At 42.3% G+C, this 19879-nt stretch overlaps 2 protein-coding genes across 2 annotated transcripts; both read right to left on the minus strand.

Annotated features, from left to right (window-relative positions):
* Positions 1 to 3174: 3174 nt before the first annotated feature.
* On the minus strand, positions 3175 to 8430 carry LOC308083413 (carbohydrate sulfotransferase 1-like; the record flags this gene model as incomplete). The annotated part of the gene is made up of 5 exons (XM_080425729.1): positions 3175 to 3550; positions 4647 to 4975; positions 7892 to 8011; positions 8153 to 8160; positions 8361 to 8430. 5 exons carry the CDS (start codon positions 8428 to 8430, stop codon positions 3175 to 3177), a joined length of 903 nt encoding a protein of 300 aa, XP_080281855.1.
* An 8720-nt stretch (positions 8431 to 17150) lies between these two features.
* On the minus strand, positions 17151 to 18441 carry LOC308083414 (HCLS1-associated protein X-1-like; the record flags this gene model as incomplete). Its single annotated transcript, XM_080425730.1, has 1 exon — positions 17151 to 18441. The coding sequence occupies one exon, from the start codon at positions 18439 to 18441 to the stop codon at positions 17530 to 17532; it is 912 nt and encodes a 303-aa protein (XP_080281856.1). The 3' UTR covers positions 17151 to 17529.
* Between the last annotated feature and the right edge of the window lie 1438 nt (positions 18442 to 19879).

The following is a 19879-nucleotide window of genomic DNA, read 5'->3' on the forward strand; positions in this document are numbered from 1 at the left end:
ATAATAATAATAATAGCTACCTGAAGTCATTTCTATGGATTCTATTAGTTTGTCTGTTGGAACACTTTGTGGCAATGTGTTGTATTGTGTGTTATTGAGCGTTGTTGTGGAGTATAATGTGTTATAGTGTGTTGTGTTGTGTTGTGTTGTGTTGTGTTGTGTTGTGTTGTGCAGTGTTGTGCAGTGTTGTGCAGTGTTGTGCTGTGGTGTGGTGTGGTGTGTTGTGTGTTGTGGTGTGTTGTGGTGTGTTGTGGTGTGTTGTATCTTGTGTTCTTGTATCTTGTCTTGTGCTCTCATTGTGTTCTGCTCTCACACATTTATAGCCGAAAACGTTATGATTTTATTCATCAATGGAGCAACTGATGACAACATCTCTCTCTCTCACACACACACGTGTGTATAGAGTTACTTGTGAATAAGCATCAGTAATGTTACTAATACTGTGTGTTCTCCACCTGTGGAAACATCTGATAAATAAACAATAATAAAAACAAAAGATCAAATTTAAACCACAATTTATCAACTAATGAAAAAATATGCACAGGACCCTAACCCTACTAAACAATACGATACATTACAACAATGCACAGGAGACCCTAACCCTACAAAACAATATAATACATTAAAACAATGCACAGGAGACCTAACCCTATACTAATTCAATAGACCAATTATTTGTTTACCAACATTGAGACTGGACGCACAGGTGATTGTTTCACGCAATCAATTCTCAACCTGTTGTTTTGGGTTTCAGCGCACCCCAACCCCCTCTTGTGTGTTGGCTGGTGAGGCGCGTCCTAGCGAGACCTGATAGAATGGGTTTCATTGCGCGCATACTGGTTGCACACATACTGGTTCTTATCAGTGTGACGTCGTCTGTTAAGGGGTCTATACAACACATTACAACAATGCACAGGAGATGTCAGGTCAGGTACACCAATGCAGGATATTGAAAGTGGAGAAGGGACTGGGACCCAAAGGAGAAGGGACTGGGAAACTGGGTGGAACTAGTGCATTGGGAACTGGGACCGGGGTGACATCAATTGGTGACGGAAAGGTCAGTGGTGGTCAGTGCAGTTTGGTGGGGAACACCACAGGCTAGGTTAGCCGCTAGGTTAGCCGCTAGCATTTGGCTTCCTTGTCTGTTTGGGTGGAGACCGTCGTGGTTCAAAAAGGGAGAGCGCCCCCTGGAGAAACCTTTGTCCAGGGGACCGGGGTGGTATGGAGGAGGGAGCGGGGAGGGCTGAGTCCAGCTCCCTGCCCGGGCGTGGAATCTTGGGCCTGGCACCGCCGCAGGTCCAGTGGTCTGGGACAGGGAGGGTTGAGTCCAGCCTGTCCACAGGTCCAGTGGTCTGGGACAGGGAGGGTTGAGTCCAGCCTGTCCACAGGTCCAGTGGTCTGGGGCAGGGAGGGTTGAATCCAGCCTGTCCACAGCATGAAATCACATTAAAAAAGAATTTATCAAGATTGTAAAAGACAAACAATACCATTACATTTGTTTTACATACATCACACACACGCACGCACGCACGCACGCACGCGCACACACACACACACACACACACACACACACACACACACACACACACACACACACACACACACACACACACACACACACACACACACATAGCTGTTGTTGCTCAATTTGATGTATTCATTCTAATTCTCTCACTTTCTGTCTCATTAATAATGACAGTTTTATTTATTTCTGGTTAATAATACATTTATTTTTTCTGTCTCATTCATATTGACATTTTCATTTCTGGGTCAGTGTTTCTCTCTCTCTCTCTCTCTCTCTCTCTCTCTCTCTCTCTCTCTCTCTCTCTCTCTCTCTCAGTGCCACAACAACCTGTGATGTCACACATCTGCATCATTGGAAACTATATACAGTAGTAACAACACACACACACACACACACACACACACACACACACACACACACACACACACACACACACACACACACACACACACACACACACACACACACACACACACACACACACACACACACACACACTCTCTCTCTCACACACACACACACACACACACACACACACACACACACACACACACACACACACACACACACACACACACACACACACACACACACACACACACACACACACACACACATCCATCTGCATCAATGGAAACTTTATAGCAAAGCCGTGGTTCTCAAGCCGTTGTGTTCTCAACCCATCTGGTAATCAACAAACTATAATATAAAACCAATCAAACATTGGACACATTGTCAAATAATATAAGAAAGAGTCAAACATTTTGAAAATAGCTGATCTACAAGCTGATCTACGAGCTCACAACGAGCTTGTTGTAGAGAGATAAAGATAACCAGTATCAACTAAGGAAAGGAAAAGCTGTGGTTGACTACATATTGCTTACAGTATTGTATTTCTTTTGAGGTGATCCCTCCAAGTCAGCTGGTGGATAATGCAGACTGTGTGGAATGAGAGCGGAGTAGACTTCCTGACCACTATATGATATATCTAGAATTTCAGACAAGGACAGTGACTAATGCAGTATGAGGCAGCTCCTCAAATGGTTCTGCCTTATTCTAAAAGGAAGGTACAGTATGTAGGAAACTATACCGCAAAACCTTTTACAATCAGAGATGATCGGTCAATCAGAATTACTGTTATTGAATGAGAATAGTCACGTAGATCAAGAGGACTTAGATAAGTGGTATGAACATTTTTGTCCCCGACAAAGTGGGAAAAGAGAATACAAGTTGCCACAATAGTAATACATGAAAGAACCCAAATACACAAGAAAGCCCTATTGGAATGAAGAGCTTCAGCATCTATGGCAGGCTATGCATGAGGCAGAGCACTCATTCCTGAAATATGAAGGCACACAGTCTGTGAAGAAGGACCTCTTGAAAACATTTAAAGAGTGTCAGTATGTATTTGATAAATCCTATAGGAAATATAGAAGATCTTTCCAAAGAGGACAGATATTGCATTTAAACTTCAAACCCACAATTGTGGAAGGAAATGAATAAAACCTCCCTATGGAGGTGTTGGGGCAGGATGGTAATCCAGTTAATGAGCTATCACGTTATTAAATGGGAAACAGATTTAAAAGTCTTTTCTGTGATGATGCATCAAGTTTTGAGGAAACATTTTACAAAGAGAGATACAGTAAGCCCTAGTCCATATGCAGCCCCAGGTAGTCGTAGATCTCCTTGCTTTTGAGGAGCGGGTTTCGTGCCAGGTCCTCGTAGCGAACCAGCATGTACTTCCCTTTGAGCCAGGGCGTGTGGCCGAGGCCGGTGGACACGGAGCTGAGGAGGTTGTTGCAGACCACCGTCAGCTGGCTGAGGGTCAGGTTGTGGGGCCGACGGCCCGTGGCCAGCCAGATGCTCCACGGGCGGAAATCGTCCGCGAAGGTCTCGATCCGCGACGAGAGGATCCCGCGGGGGTCCCTGACCAGCTGGATGACCTTGAGGTTGAGCCGGGGGTCCTCCACCAGAGAGCGCAGGTCCCCGATCTCCGACACCCGCAAGATCTTGAATGCCATGTGCCTCGGAATCAGAATCAGAATAGTCAACTTTATTGTCACATCACAGGTTTACAGGTGTAAAAAAGAGGGTGAAAAACGTTTTTGTTATTTCCATAAGACAGGGGTCTTCAACGTTTTTCAGGCCAAGGACCCCTTAGCTTAGAGAGAGAGATGAAGCAGGGACCTGCACTACATATTGGATTCATGTTCAATGTGTGTTTTCAGACATTTAACCACTTAAACCATCAATACTTTGTAAACTTGACCTGTGGCTCGGTACTTGGTCTGCTCTTTTTTTCCCTCTACACCAAACCTCAGAAAATAGCCAACCTAAAAGCTCTATAGTGAGCTTGTCGATCTGCTATTTTTGGGCTAATGTTTCCCCCCAGAATAGGGACGCTAGGGTTAAAGTGGTTGATGTAAAAACAAAAAATAAATAAAGTCTCTATCACACAAGGATTTAGAGGCCCCCCTATAGTAACTCTGAGGACCACCTAGGAGTCCCGGACTCCCTGTTGAAGACCCCTGCCTTAAGAGAAAGTAAAGAAGAAGAGGGTGGGGAGGGCAAGGGGGGAAGAGAGATCAATAAATACATTTAAAATAATGATGTCATGCAGTGGTGTAAAGTAACTAAGTACATTTACTCAAGTACTGTACTTCAGTAGAATTTTGAGGTACTTTTACTTTACTGGAGTATTTCCAATTGTCTATACTTTTACTTCTACTCCACTGCATCTCAGAGGCAAATATTGTACTTTTACTCCACTACAATTATTTGAAGACTTTAGTTACTTGTTACTTTGTAGATATACATTATTATATTATAAAACATACATTAACCACTTTAACCCTATTTTATGCCCAGGCTATTTGAAAATAGCCGATCTACAAGCTCACAACGCGTCGCATCGCGACACGTTGTGAGCTTGTAGATCTGCTATTTTCAAACATTTTAGTACTTTTACTTTTGGTACTTTACATTTTGATGCCAATACTTTTCTACTTTTACTCATTTTTTTCTAAATTCTGGACTTTCACTTGTAACAGATTATGTCTATATTGCTGTATTGGTACTTTTACTTAAGTAAAACAATTGAGTACCTTTGTCCACCACTGACCTCATGTCGCGGCATGCCTCAGTCGCCAGGGTCATGTTGAGCGGCGCGCACACGCAGTCGCCGACGTCATTTGTCACGTTGCCACACACGGGCTGCTGGCACAGCGCCCGGCTTGCGCCGTGGCGGAACAGCTTGCCGGTGATGTGGTCGGCCGGTGCCGGCTTGATGTAGCTCTCCAGAGAGTAGAGGTCGCAGTCGTACAGGCTCCGCAGCAAGTCGCGGCTGGCGCCCAGCATCACGCGGCGGTCGGCCCTGGTCAGGGTGGCGTGGGACAGGCGGGGGAGCAGGGTGGTCTGGACGTGCTTGAGAGGCTCGAACAGGTAGAAGACCTACACAATACAATAGATACTTTCATTGACATACAATCCAGAGCACCTTTAAAAGCATCAGCATGTATAGTAGATATTTTAATTCATCGTGAAACTGTCTTCGGTCATACATTGGGATAGGTTCACTTTTTCCGAGCTGTATATGCGGTACTTAGTGAAACGGACCTGTTAGCACGATCTTTTTTGCTCTCGATACCAAATCTCTTTGCCAAAAATAGACGATCTACAAGTTCAAAACGTGGCATTTTAAGAGTTTTAAGCACATTTTGATTGTCACGGTAATAATTGTTAATCGCAATAATTTTGGCCACAATAATTGTGACATGAAATGTTCATATCGTCCCATCCCCCAAGGGGTCGTGTGCAGAGAGAACGCTTTTTGAGCTGAGGAGCGCTTTGGATATCATGTCCATAGCGCTCACTGCTCACACACAGTGTAGATATCATGTCCATAGTGCTCACACACAGTGTAGATATCATGTCCATAGTGCTCACTGCTCACACACATTGTGGATATCATGTCCATAGTGCTCACACACAGTGTGTATATCATGTCCATAGTGCTCACACACATTGTGTATATCATGTCCATAGTGCTCACACACAGTGTGTATATCATGTCCATAGTGCTCACACACAGTGTGTATATCATGTCCATAGTGCTCACACACACAGTGTAGATATCATGTCCATAGCGCTCACACACAGTGTAGATATCATGTTCATAGCGCTCACACACAGTGTAGATATCATGTCCATAGTGCTCACACACAGTGTAGATATCATGTCCATAGTGCTCACACACAGTGTAGATATCATGTCCATAGTGCTCACACACACAGTGTAGATATCATGTCCATAGTGCTCACACACAGTGTAGATATCATGTCCATAGTGCTCACACACACAGTGTAGATATCATGTCCATAGCGCTCACACACAGTGTAGATATCATGTCCATAGTGCTCACACACAGTGTAGATATCATGTCCATAGTGCTCACACACAGTGTAGATATCATGTCCATAGTGCTCACACACACAGTGTAGATATCATGTCCATAGGGCTAACACACACAGTGTAGATATCATGTCCATAGCGCTCACACACACAGTGTAGATATCATGTCCATAGGGCTAACACACACAGTGTAGATATCATGTCCATAGCGCTCACACACACAGTGTAGATATCATGTCCATAGGGCTAACACACACAGTGTAGATATCATGTTCATAGCGCTCACACACACACAGTGTGGATATCATGTCCATAGGGCTCACAGACAGTGTGGATATCATGTCCATAGTGCTCACAGACAGTGTAGATATCATGTCCATAGTGCTCACAGACAGTGTGTATATCATGTCCATAGGGCTCACACACATTTCGAGAGAAATGGCTTGAGTTGATTGTTTACCAGTGTTTCCATAATTTTTGCAAGACATGGCAATTTTGAAATTGGTCTGTAATTATTTAGGTCCTCCCTATCACCCCCCTTCACTGCCACAATTATTGCTGGCCGCGTTTGCCCACTGCCAGAGATTTTTCATCGAAAAAAAAAAGTACTCAGGAGCCGAGATACAGAATTTTTAAGTTTTAAGTTAACAAGGAAGTGGATGGGAGTCTAGATCTTTAAACAATCATATCTCCTTGGTCTTTGGGTCAAATTTGAAAACTAAAACTAAAAAAAATTGAAAAAATTGAAAAAATTGAAATTACGTTTTTTACGTCAGTGGCAGGATTGGTAAATGGGAAAAATTACGTTTTTTACGTCAGTGGCAGTGAATGAGAAAGAGAGGGGTCACACAGGCCGTTTTCCATAAACTAGGGAAGATACCTTCGCAAATTGAGAGTGCAATAATTTGAGCAGCTAGCTTTATAGAAAACGGATCAACGTTATCCTCCCCCGGAGAGCTCTTTGCATTCATTGATGCTACTTCATCAGAGACAGCACGAGGAGTGAAGGGTTTAAAAGAAAAATATTGACGGTGGTCCAATCGGCACTTGTCACTATTGGTATTCACAGAGGAACACATTTCGGCTTGATCACCAAGCACCAGGTCATCATATTTGATTAGTAGGCAGAAAATGTGCGGATTAGTTTTTATTTAAGTCAATGGCTTTCCAAAAGTTGTCTGGGTTGGAATAGGAGTTAGTTATAAGATCTAGGAAAACTTGGCTTTTCTTACTGCTGTGGTACAAACATTTCTAGTTTGTTTAAAGGACAACCAGTGTGCTGGATCTACTGAGCGTCTGGCACGAGACCAAGCATTGTACCTATGTTTGAATAAGGCTGATAGCTCCTGGGAAAACCAAGGTGTTGATCTGTCTTTGACTCTAAAGTTTCTTCCTGTTAACAGCTGTGATAAAAAGTATTTATAAAATATTCCAGGGCCAAATGCAGCTCTGAGAATGCTGTTGTGAGGTGAATAACACTGTGGTGAAGATCGGCTAAAACGCTTTCTCATTAAAATGTTAATATTTCTTTTAGTAACCATGCGTTTGTCCCAAAAAGTCACAATATGCATTTTGGGGAGTGAGAGTGAGTTGGCTGCCAACTCAAAAGGCGTGGAAAATGTCACAATAAAGCCAAAGCTTGTTTCCATTGTGGTCTACTCCATTGGTTCTCAAAGTGGGGTCCGGGGGGGGGGGGGGACCAGGGGGTTCACAGCAAAATGAGTTAATTTTGCATTCATTTCAGTTTAACCGCTTGAGCCTGATATACATTAATTGGCTATTTGAAAATCTTGCGAAACAAATTTACATTTGGAATTGTTTTGACACATTTTGACACAAATCTTGTATGGGGGTTCCCTGGTACAACATATTTTCAGTTGGGGGTCCGCGGTCAAATACATTCAATTTGGGGGTCCTCGATATGAAAAGTTTGAGAACCACTGGTCTACTCCATACCTCTTTGTGCTGGTTGAGCAGCTGGCCCACGAAGGAGGAGCCACTGCGGGCGGTGGCCAGGACCAGGATGTGGGTCTTCCTGGCCGTGGCATTGAAGCAGACGTAGGGCTTGGAGACGGGCTTGGAGGTCAGCGGCCGAATTGATTGATTGATTTGTTTATTTAGAACACTGTTAAAAGACAAAAGAAATACATAAAATAAACATAATTAAGTAAATTAAGTCAAATAAGAAATAAGACATAAAAATACATTGTACAATACGTTGTACTCTAGGGTGTTCGAAAAGGGCATGGATGAAGTTAAAAACATATCTAGTCCTATCCCTTATTGCTCAATGATCAAATAACATTTAGAAATACAATTTATAAAATCTATGTAAATGAAAATACTATGAAGACAAAAAACAAACGACAACAAAAAACAGCTTCTGGTATTCATCTTCAGAGCTTAATGCATTGCAAATGAATGCGAATGGCCGCGTACTGGATGACGATGGAGACCAAGACCAGCAGGATGAGTGCCTTCCAGGAGCATTGCATGCTGAAGCACTTCATGTAGACACAGTGGGCCATGCCAGCTTCCCCCTGGGAAAGTAAAGTAAAAACATATACCGTTACTGTCGGTTTGAAAACATCGAATGTCCAAAACCGTTACTCTTCAGGAAACGGAACAAACATTTTCTGAAATAGTGAAAATAGCTGATCTACAAGGTTATAGTGCATCGCACGAAAGAGTTCGGTCAGGACAACTCATGAATGGATAAAATATTTGTATTGAATATACAATGAGCAATATATTTATTTTGGTTTGGCGATGAATTGGATCTTGTTTTAGGTACTCTGAGAACGGACATTACATCTTCCTACCAATAGGGACTCCGAATCCCCCAGTACATAAAAGTAGATCTAAAACGACAGGTGGTGGCTGGGGTGGTGGAGGGTGAGCAGCAAAGTTTAAAGCAGCACAGACAGCAGTAGGCAGCGGGAAACAGCAAGCAGGGAATGAGCAATGCAACTTCCCCATTTAAATGGGATGCTCTATTATGAAGTGCGTGATTGGCTGAGAATAGAAGCATGGAGCTGAGACCGACCAATGGTCATTCTGGTGTTTTAATAGCCAGACTGATTGATTGTCAGGTGATCATTGCTGTTCTGACCCAAGCCCCCAGAACCCAGTGGTTGCATTGAAGCGCATTGGACATGCTGGCCATTCGTAGGTACTGCAGCTTAAACGGACAGGGCCACTGCACAATGTACGAGCGAAAACGGTTTCGACCAATGGGCTCGACTCACGAGCTTGCGCACAAGCTTGCGCACGGCACTCTCTGTGACGTAAAACGCGTCACTTCTGTGAACGTATCACAGTGGCCCCAAATAGGCTACGCCCATCACACTTTCCAACCCGGAAGAAGGGGTGAATTCGCTTCATGCGCTGGGTGAGCAACTCAATGCAAGTGGATGGGAGGGGATTTCGGGTGCCCTCTCTATTATTTTTAACTCTATGTTCTGACCGCCACAGGAGTCAGTGCATGAATGGGGTTTTACACACTGGCTCCAGCGGTGCAACCAAAACGTATTCATGTAAAAACCATGTCATTTAGTCATGACACTGCTGCACAGGGTTCAGTAATCCTATTGTTCTGCAAATGTCAGTAGTTTAACTGGAGCCCTCAAGTTGGATATAGATATTTGTGCTTTTCTGCCTTTAATTGACAGTGTACAGTGGAGACGGACAGGAAACAGGGAGAAAGAGATGGGGAGAGACATGCAGTAAAGATCGTCGGGAGTGGGACTCGAACCCACGATAAACTGTCAGGCTACATTAGAGCCTAGGAGCCCTATCTTGGCTCGAAGTGGCTAAACCCGGTATTTGGGGATTTAGCATTGCGTGTGAGTTTGCATGTGCGTGTGCGTGTGCGTGTGCGTGTGCGTGTGCGTGTGTGGGGTGATGGCCTCGATAAGATGAATCTGAGGGCGGAACACATGCGTTGCATGATGAACTATATTTAAAAACGTCAGAGGCGAGGCTTGATATGTTTGACATTTCAAATCTGTTTCAATATGCAATTAACTCATCAGCATTTCAGATAATTTAAGGGGTGCTGCATTCATCCCTAGATAAGTGCAGAAAACGGTTTATTAATTTCATGGTACCTAAGCACAAACTGACGTGCGTACCAACCGGCGTAAAAAACTCTGATATGTGTGTATCGCCGGTCTTCCTCATTTTTGTCTGACAGTCAGAGGCACGTTCACGTGGAGAATCATTTGCATTGCTCCACGGCCCATGTAAGACCATACAAGGCAACCGGAAACTGGCGAAATACGTCACCCCTCTTCAAAAGGGACGCACCGCATGACAAATTGTAGATCAGCGCAAGCGTGTTCCTCACACGATTAAACGTTTAAGTGTAAATAGTGTAAAAAAGCTGGCTTCCGTGGTGCTTTCACATTACAAAACTAGGAAAAAGTGCTCCTCGGAGCACAGGTCTCCGCCAGGTCAGGTAGGTTATTGTGGGCCAGCAATGTTCGGGGTTATAATAGGGCAAAGTTACAAAAGCGTGGGATTTGTTCCTCAATGTAGTGCGAAAGTGTGTTCAAAGTTTTACCCCAATCGGACGCTGTGTTCATGATTTGAGGCATTTTGTTCAAAGCGGAGCACTTCCGCAAACTTTACAGTAAGTGTCAATCTTAGCCAATCAGGATGGAATATGAAAAATCTGAAAGACCCGTTTCGTTTACGTAATAACTATGTGGTGTACAGGATTGCAGTCAATTTTTTTTGCAAATATCGGCCGATTATTTTGTAATTTGAAGAAACAGGATGTCTTTCATTTGAAGTCATTTTCAGACCCTGGGAATGATTTACCTGCAGCCATTGCCAATTGGTTGATGTAAAGCTACACAATTGTACCCAATGAGTAAAATATACTGTCAACAAATTAATGAATGTGTATTGATTAGTGAGTCAGCTGTGTGCGTGTGCGTGTGTGGGCAAGGGTGATGGCCTCCATAAGATGAATCTGAGGGTGGAACACACAAGCATTGCATGATGAACTATATTGGTCCTGGTTGGTCCTGCGGAACCACTCACGCACTTAAGCAGCCTGCAAATTTCTCACCAGACCTGAATGTTTAGAGATTGGAATATTTGTGTATTGTAGGTTGATGCTTTGAGATTTTACGTGAGAAGTGTGTGAACTGAACATTGTGTGTAGTGTTTGGACAACAAGGTGATGTGTAATTGACATCAGAGTGTAAAGAAGGAAAGTCAGGGTCTAATGCAGATAAGGGAGTGTGAAGTAGTGCCAAATTGGGTCGAGCAATTAGTACATGAAGTGAAGGGTGTGCAAATGGTGCAGAATTTTCGCTTTTTGTGTGTTAAAGCCAGGTACAATCCTGCCTAGCTTGTCTAACTTGATTTGTGAAGCAGTTTAAAACAACAACCATGGTTGACCAAAGTTAAAATGAAAATTCAAAAGAGCAAAAAGATGCAAGAACACGACAGAAAACATTACACAGAGAAAAGACAAACTATGATTAAAGCATCAGTATATCAAAAGGTCAACTAAACACCAGGGAGAAAAGGTGAGTCTTAACTGAGGATTTTAAAAACGTCCTTGCACTTGAGATTAATTGGTTTATAATTGTTTGTCATATTTTTGAACATCGAGTCCTATTGTCTATTGTGTTTGTCCATGATTGTCTATTGTACACCATTTGTCAAGATCATTAATATAATAATAATATTAATAATAACAATAATAATTATTATTATTATGATAATAATGCAGTTATTATTATTATTATTATAGTTATTCATTATTATTGTTGTTGTTATTATTAACTAGAAGGTACTGTTCCTGAAGAAACAGTGTGGGATCGCTAAGAATTTTGATGGTATTGAGTATTGATAGTGTTAGTAGAGTTAAAGGTTTGAAAGGTTTAAAGGTTTTAAAGGTTTTAAAGGTTTTAAAGGTTTTAAAGGTTCTAAAGTTTTGAAAGGTTCTAAAGGTTTGAAAGGTTTAAGAGGTTTGAAAGGTTTGAAAGGTTTAAGAGGTTCTAAAGGTTCTAAAGGTTCTAAAGCTTTGAATGGTTCTAAAGGTTTGAAAGGTTTGAAAGGTTTAAGAGGTTCTAAAGGTTTGAAAGGTTTAAGAGGTTCTAAAGGTTTGAAAGGTTCTAAAGGTTTGAAAGGTTTGAAAGGTTTGAAAGGTTTGAAAGGTTTAAGAGGTTCTAAAGGTTTAAGAGGTTCTAAAGGTTTGAAAGGTTCTAAAGGGTATTTACTTTAAATTATTTTTAGTCACTTTATTTACTTTAAAGTATTTTTTACTAATTTTTACAACTTTTAAGTATTTTTACTATTTTTTTCAACTTTTAAGTATTTTTACTCATGTTGAGTACTTTTAAGTATTTTTACTCAGTATAAGTACTCTTAAGTATTTTTAATCAAGGTACTTACTTTAAAGTATTTTTAGTCACTTTATTTACTTTAAAGTAGCTTTTACTAATTTTTACAACTTTTAAGTATTTTTACTCTTTTTATCAACTTTTAAGTATTTTTACAATTTTTTTCAACTTTTAAGTATTTTTACTCATTTTGAGTACTTTTAAGTATTTTTACTCAATATAAGTACTCTTAAGTATTTTTACTCAAGGTATTTACTTTAAAGTATTTTTAGTCACTTTATTTACTTTAAAGTAGCTTTTACTAATTTTTACAACTTTTAAGTATTTTTACTCTTTTTATCAACTTTTAAGTATTTTTACTATTTAAAAAGTGAAATATCTCTAAAAGTACAAATTATTTCAAAAAATTCTAATGGTAGCCAATATGTCCTAAGTAGGCTGAACGTTATAGAGTTGGAACGGAGTTTCTATCTAAAAGTATGAATTTCTCCATTGAAATGAATGGGAGTTTTTTAGAAGTAAAAAGTGAAATATCTCTAAAAGTACAAATTATTTCAAAAATTCAAATGGTAGCCGACATGTCCTGAGTAGGCCGAACGTTGAAGAGTTGGAACGGAGTTTGTAGCTAAAAGTATGAAGGACTAGTTAGGGGCCAAAAAATGGTGTTGACAATAACAGTAGTGTGATCGCTTTAGCGATCCCACAATAATAATATTATTGCTTTTTTCTTTCTACTCACTCTTGTCAGAAGTTTCTAAAACAAAACATCCGTCCTCTGTCTGTTCTGTCTCTCTGTTTGTTCTTTCTTCAGTATGTCTCTTCTCTTGTATATAATTTTACCGTCACTTAATTTATCAACTTTAAAAGTGAAAACAAAAAATATGTTTTTAGCTAAAAAGCACAACATGTACACCTGTGCCTCAGAATGAAGGGACAGTAAGTGGGGTGAAAAAGTGCAATCTCTTAAAAAGACGTTAAAACAGGGAGCCACCTCCTCAGATCACATGGTGTCACTGTCAGTCATGGAGGGGGCGGGGTTGTTTCTGGAAATGATCTGTCTATCTACCTTGGGGTGTTTTTGTTGCTAATCGGTGACATTTGTCCTCTGCATTGAACCCATCCTAGGAGCAGTGAGCAGCCATTAGTGCAGCACTCAGGGAGCAGTTAGGGGTTTAGTGTCTTGCTCAACACGTTGGCCTCTCAGGTTTGCACTGAGAGGCGGGCTCTCACTTTGTTCACCAGATTATAAATTAGGATCTGGTGATATGACACGATAATATGCTCATGCCTTATACTGCATCAACAGCTGACAGATGATGTTTGTACATCTATGGGTGGCCAGCAGTGCAGACACACGCCAGGGAGAGATGAAAGAAATAGGATTTCCAGGGAAGGCACTTTCAAGTTTTCTAACGACAACAGTCCATCACTTTTAGAGGTGATAAACACACTAATAATCCAAGTTTTCATTTTCTTGATAGTCAGTGTGCCATATCAACATTAAGTTTAATTTTGACACCACATCAAAATGTATTATTTATTATCTGATTTTGATTGTCCACATAGGCTATAACACAACCTTTATTTTTGTCTTCTTCTTTAGACTCAGATCAGAGCAATAACCCATCTATCTCCCAGACTCCCTCCCCAGTCAGAGTTAGGAGTTTGAATGAATGTAGAATTATGTGCAGGATGTAATTTGTATATAGATGTGAAGGGACTTCATTTAACTGACTAAACTTGTTTTACTGCTCCCAAACTTATTTACTGCTCCCCGTTAGTGAGGGTTTAAAATGCTCATTTGTTAATTGCATGGTCTTCTTCTCTCTCAAGTTCAGTCTTCTATGTTTCTATGGCTTATTGTGCATATAACTTATCGTTTTTTTCTTTCTTTTTTTCTCTCTGCATTCCTTGGCCCCGTTGTATCGTTGCTTGCAGCTATTTCTTCTTTTTTTTTTGTCGCATTCCTAAGCCAATAATTTGGTGACCGGTTCCCCAGGAACCCACACTGCTAATCATCAAATTATCGGTGTCATCAAGTTTTATTGATGCAAGAAGTGTGTTCTATTTCATTATGCTAACTTTATAAAGGCTGTGCTTTCTGTTAGCTTGGAATCCCCATTGAAACCCATTCAGACAAGGGTCCATTTGGTTCCTATTTATGGTTCCTATATTAGAGACCCATACAGACCCATAAGGGTCCATTTGGTTCCTATATAATATGGTTCCTATATGAGACCCATTCAGACCCATAAGGGTCCATTTGGTTCCTATATAATATGGTTCCTATATGAGACCCATACAGACCCATAAGTGTCCATTTGGTTGGATTGATTGATTTAATACATTATTAGACAGAAATGTAAGACTTTAGAGTACAGTCAAACACTCAATAACATGGGATTGCGGTCAATCCCGTTTATAATTGCTGAACCCTGTCTTCTACCCTGAGCCATCCTAGGCTAGCAAAATATGTGGGAAAAGGTGAGTCATGGGCCCCAGGCCGAGAAGTAGTCCAATCAGTTTGTTTTGGGAGGTTTGAAGCTTAATCTTTAGTGACATTGAGAACCAGGAGGTGCAAGCCTAGTCAAAGAGAGGCTGAATGAGGGCTCCTGAAAGAGTCCTGAGAACAAAAGAGGATATTCTGCCCAAAAATCTTGATCACCTTTGTTGCCATGCTTTCACCTGTTAGATTGTTGTCAAGAATACAGCCCAAATAGGTAGATTACTGTGTCATCAACTCTGACCTTGAAATCATTATGTATTGTTAACCTTACCCAGGCTGAGAGCTTCACAATCAAAGCAGGTGACGATGTTATCACAAGAAAGGAGGAAATTACCTACCTGGGTTCCATCTTGGAGGCAAACCTCTCTGGTGATAAGATGGCAGAAAGAGTCATCGAAAAGGTCAATCAAAGAACACGTTTTCTGTACAGGATCAACTTTCTAGTCAGTAAGAATACCCTGAAGATTCTCGCAGGGGCCCTCATCCATTGTAATTTCGACTATGCATGCTTGTCATGGTATCACAACACCACTAAGGCCTTAAAAACAAGGCTCCAGACATCCCAAAACAACCCATCTAACCCCTGCTCACTTTGCGAGGGTTGGATGGCTCAGGGTTGAGGACAGAGTACGGCAACTTGCTATGGGCCTGGTCTACAAGATTCGACACAATATTGGGATCCCCCTGTATTTGTCAAAATACTTCCAAAACGTAAATAAAGTCCACAATCATAACACCAGAGGCAGCTCCACTGATCATGTTCAACCCAGATTTGGCACAAACAAGGGAATGAACTCTTTCTCATGCTATTTAACAAAAATGTGGAATGCCCTACCCAAAGGATTAAAGGAGTGTAAAACCCTACTCACTTTCAAAACTGCCCATCTTCAGGAGGCTGCAATTCCAAATTGGCCCCTGTCAAAGTCTTAACCTACCCCCCCCCCCCCCCCTCCCCTCCTCCTAAAACTCTCTATTGTACATATTTCTTGTTTTTCATACCTGTAACCTGTAAGCTCATTGTATGACGTTCAGCATAGTAGTGTATATTTGTATGTCTTCTTAAATGTCATCATGAGTGCATGGGGATCTCATTTTAAATAAGCCAAGTGCTTTTATGAGCAATCCAGTTTAGAGGACCTTGTATTGTCTCAATCAAACCGCACCATTAATCAAACAGATTTGATCAAGCAGATTTGTTATAAAGGGTTTTCACGACAGCAGCTTGATGTGTTGTTGCCTGTGCGACTGGAGATCTTCCTGGTGTTGTTTTGTGTGCCATTTCTCCCATGCAGCTTCTGCTACATTAGCTTTGTCCGAATACTTTCCCGACGGTCCAAAATCAACACCAAGAAGCGCTCCCGCGCAATTGGCCTGTGTTTGGTGACACTGGTGGAGTTCATCATCTGTTTCGCTCCATACAACCTGTCTCACGCTGTGGGGTTTGCACATTGGAACGACCCCCCATGGCGTGAGGTTGTCCTCCTTACTAGCACCTTCAATGCCTGCCTGGACCCTTTTGTCATCTACTTCTCCTCCACTGAACTCAGGAGAGCATTTAGAGTCCTTCTACAGAAGCTGTCAGGGAGACTGGAGAGGCTGCAGCGTCCCAAGGCTCTGCACTGCCCCTGGCTGTCAGGCTCAGGACCTCACCATGCAACACAGAATGCAGAAAGCTCAAATGACGTGTCAGCTACTTGCACTTCCTGTTAGTCTACTGCTATTAGGCCTGCACATCGTTCCACCTGTATTGTGTATAAAGGACGTTTTCAGACTTGCTATTAAACCTGTGTTCACGCAATCGTTTATGGTATATTAATCATTGTTGTTATCATTTTTCTATTTTAGTATTGATCTTTTCCTCAACTAGTTCGGGCTGCTATACACGGCCCCCACACCTACGTCACACTGTCAATCTGAGATCTATTTATCTTTCAGTCCTTGTCCCTTTTATGCCCATATATTTAGACCCTCCAGAAAAACGCGATTATGCGATCGCATATTTCGCAACTTTCTGCATATTGTGCAACTTTTCACCGCATAAAATCACATAAAAACCCTGCATCTTTCATCGCTAAATCTAGGATTTTAGCCTGCATAATCAAGGATTTTAGCCCGCATAATCAAGGATTTTTGCCCACGTTTTTTCTGGAGGGTTTTTCTGGAGAGATCTCCATAATTAGAATCGCTGTATTTGTCAGTCCTTGTCCCTTTTATGCCCATATATGGAGATCCCTGATGTCATCAGTATATGCCCATGGGCATGCTGATATTCCCATATATGGAGATCTCTTTATCTGTCAGTCCCTGTCCCTTTTTTAATTTTTAATTGCGTTAATCTTTTATTTTGCCATTCATACACTCACATTTATATAAACCTACACACCATCTGCAGGACATCACAAAAATAAGCTTTTAATTGAGAAGTGTTTGTGTCTCACCCTGTCAGAAAAATAATTAGTCAACGGGATTGGCAGCCTCTTCTCTAGGTGGTTTAATGGAAAGAGCAGTGCCATCTTAGAACTTAATATACTGTATTATAGTAAAGCAAACCATGTACTTTGGCAATCAAACCTCTTTCAGTGGCATACACTCAGAGAGTGAGAAAGAGAGAATGTGAGAGAGTGGTCATACAAAATAAAAGGTCTCACATCTGCTATAGAATACCAACATTAAAACCAAAAAATATCTTCCACCCAGTCTGAAGCATGTTTCATGTAGGCTACAAGTTACTTGAAACCCCCAAATAACTTGGAGAAAAACCCATCACCCTGCATGTCAGAAAAAGGGTTTTCACCACCTGGAACAAGAGGACCAATGTGATCATGTGATTGTTTCAGGCTCCCAGGGCCTCCTGAGCGTGTAACTGTGGTTTCCTCGTTCCCCTGGCCGTCTCTGACTGTCCGCCTTTCCTCTACAGTCCCATCAGGTCTCACCACCTTGGTGACGCAGACAGATTGGAAGAAGGAACGAATCCTCGGCTGATTTGGTGACTCAGCAGGGGGCGGGGTCAGAATCTGGTCCAGGACCTGATCCAGACCTCCCGAGGACACAGCAGAATCCATATCTGTGTCTTCCCTTCTCTCAGTCTCTGGACCCCTCTGTGGTCGCCCTCTCCAAATATCTGAATCTCTGAACTTTGGGTTCCTGTCATGGAATGGGGACCTGGGCAAGTGTGGAGCCCCAGAGGAAGGGGTGCCATCACTTCTTGGCTCTCCTGATGGGTGTCCTTCTTGGAGGGGACATTTCAACTTAAAATCTCTCAGAGCATTCCCACTGGATTCTCCATGATTGTCGCCAGGCCTGTTCTGTGTGGGGGTGGCACGATACTGCTCACCCAAGCGTCCAAAGATTTCCTCCATCTCCCTGAAAACATGGCCGAACACAGGTGACTCTTGGATTCTGACTCCACTGGGTGCAAAGCTGAAGCCAGACCTAAACGCATCATCAGGATCTTCAGGATCTTGCTGTACTCCCTGATAGACATAGACATTGCAGTAGAATCCACCCTCGTCGTCTTCATCGTCGTCATCATCATCATGAGTCATAGCATCAAAGAAAGGGTCCCCTCGGCAATCCCCACGATGGTGGCCGCCAGGAACCCCGAAGAATCCACGAAATAAGTCACTAAAAACGCTCATTTAAAATGTCAGCTGTTGTGTATAGAAGTCAGTTGATGTCCAGGCAGGAAGGATGGTTTCAAAATGTCTACAAGGCTGTAAAATGTCATCCTCGTCCCTTTTATGCCCATGGAGATCCCTGATGTCATCAGTATATGCCCATATATGGGCATGCCCCCTTTTGTGCCCATATATGGAGCTGATTTGTTTGCTGATGCCATGATGTTACAATGAGGTTAGACAACACACTCCATATTTGGGCGTAGCTGCATTGGAAACTCCTTATATGATATGGCTGAGTCGAGGTGACATGAGTGTGATGTCAGAGGTTCGCCCGTGACATGGTGTGATGTCAGAGGTTCGCCCGTGACATGGTGTGATGTCAGAGGCCGCTCCTCCCGTAAGACAATTTTAGCTCTTTAACTGACAGAGCAATAGTGTAACAGTGGGACGCCACTGCCAGCGAAAACGAGCGATTATACCAACCTTTGAACAATCATGGCATATTTTCCGTTATCGCTGTCCTCGTGGCGATCGCCTCATTACACGCACGGGGGTCTCGGGAGTCTAGGGGGAAAATAATATCCGGTCGCGGTAATCCGTTGCCCAGTTGTGGCCAGTTGAATGTGGCTTGTTTTTGCCGCAAAGCAACAGAAACGGAGATAAAGCCATTTCCCCACAGGAAATAAACAGGTAACAAGTAAAGGAGAGTTTTTTCTAAAACATTAAGTCAGATCCGGGTCTGTCGTCATCTGGCAGTGAAAGCATCATTCATAGGATAGCGAACAGCGCCACCTGGTGGAAAACCACTGAAAACACAAATCTCGTCATTCTCGTTAGTGGCAGAATCCCGCGAGAAATCTCGTCGGTGGCAAAGAGTTAAGAAGTAGTCAAAATAGCAGATTCAAAAGCTCGCAACTTGGCGCCAAGTGACATCTTGGGAGTGTTCAGGGAGTGTTTTGATTCTGTTGGTAGTCATGGCTCTCAGTTCCCACCTGATGTCGTGTGGGAGTTCCGACTGCTCCAGATCGTACTGAACAATTGCTAGCTTACATAACGTCTTCAGGCTAGGACTCAAGTAGGATTTGCAGGTCATTGGGTTGGCGCTGTCCCCCAAAGAGGATGATGCGATCTCCCACCATGCAACAGCACTTCCAATAGACTGGACCCGGTCCTCTCCCCTTGGGCTCTACCTTCGTCCAGGAAAAGGTCTCTCGATTGAATTTCCACAGGCAACTTGAGGTAGATTCCCCATTTTCACCACCAATTATGTACAGCTCTCCATTGTAGGTGTGGCAAGGTTGAAATAACTATATTTTGCTAAAGTAGCCGACTACGCCACCTGGAGGCTATGGAGCCCAGGACTTCTAGCCCAGGCTAATAGAACTTGCCTGCTTGCTCAGGGGATACATTGAATCTGTTGTTGACACATTTGTGTCAGATCCTGTGTCTAGGTGAG

This window comes from Gymnoscopelus braueri (genome assembly GCF_963280865.1).
Source record: "Gymnoscopelus braueri genome assembly, chromosome: 4".
NCBI classification, from domain to species: Eukaryota; Metazoa; Chordata; class Actinopteri; order Myctophiformes; family Myctophidae; genus Gymnoscopelus; species Gymnoscopelus braueri.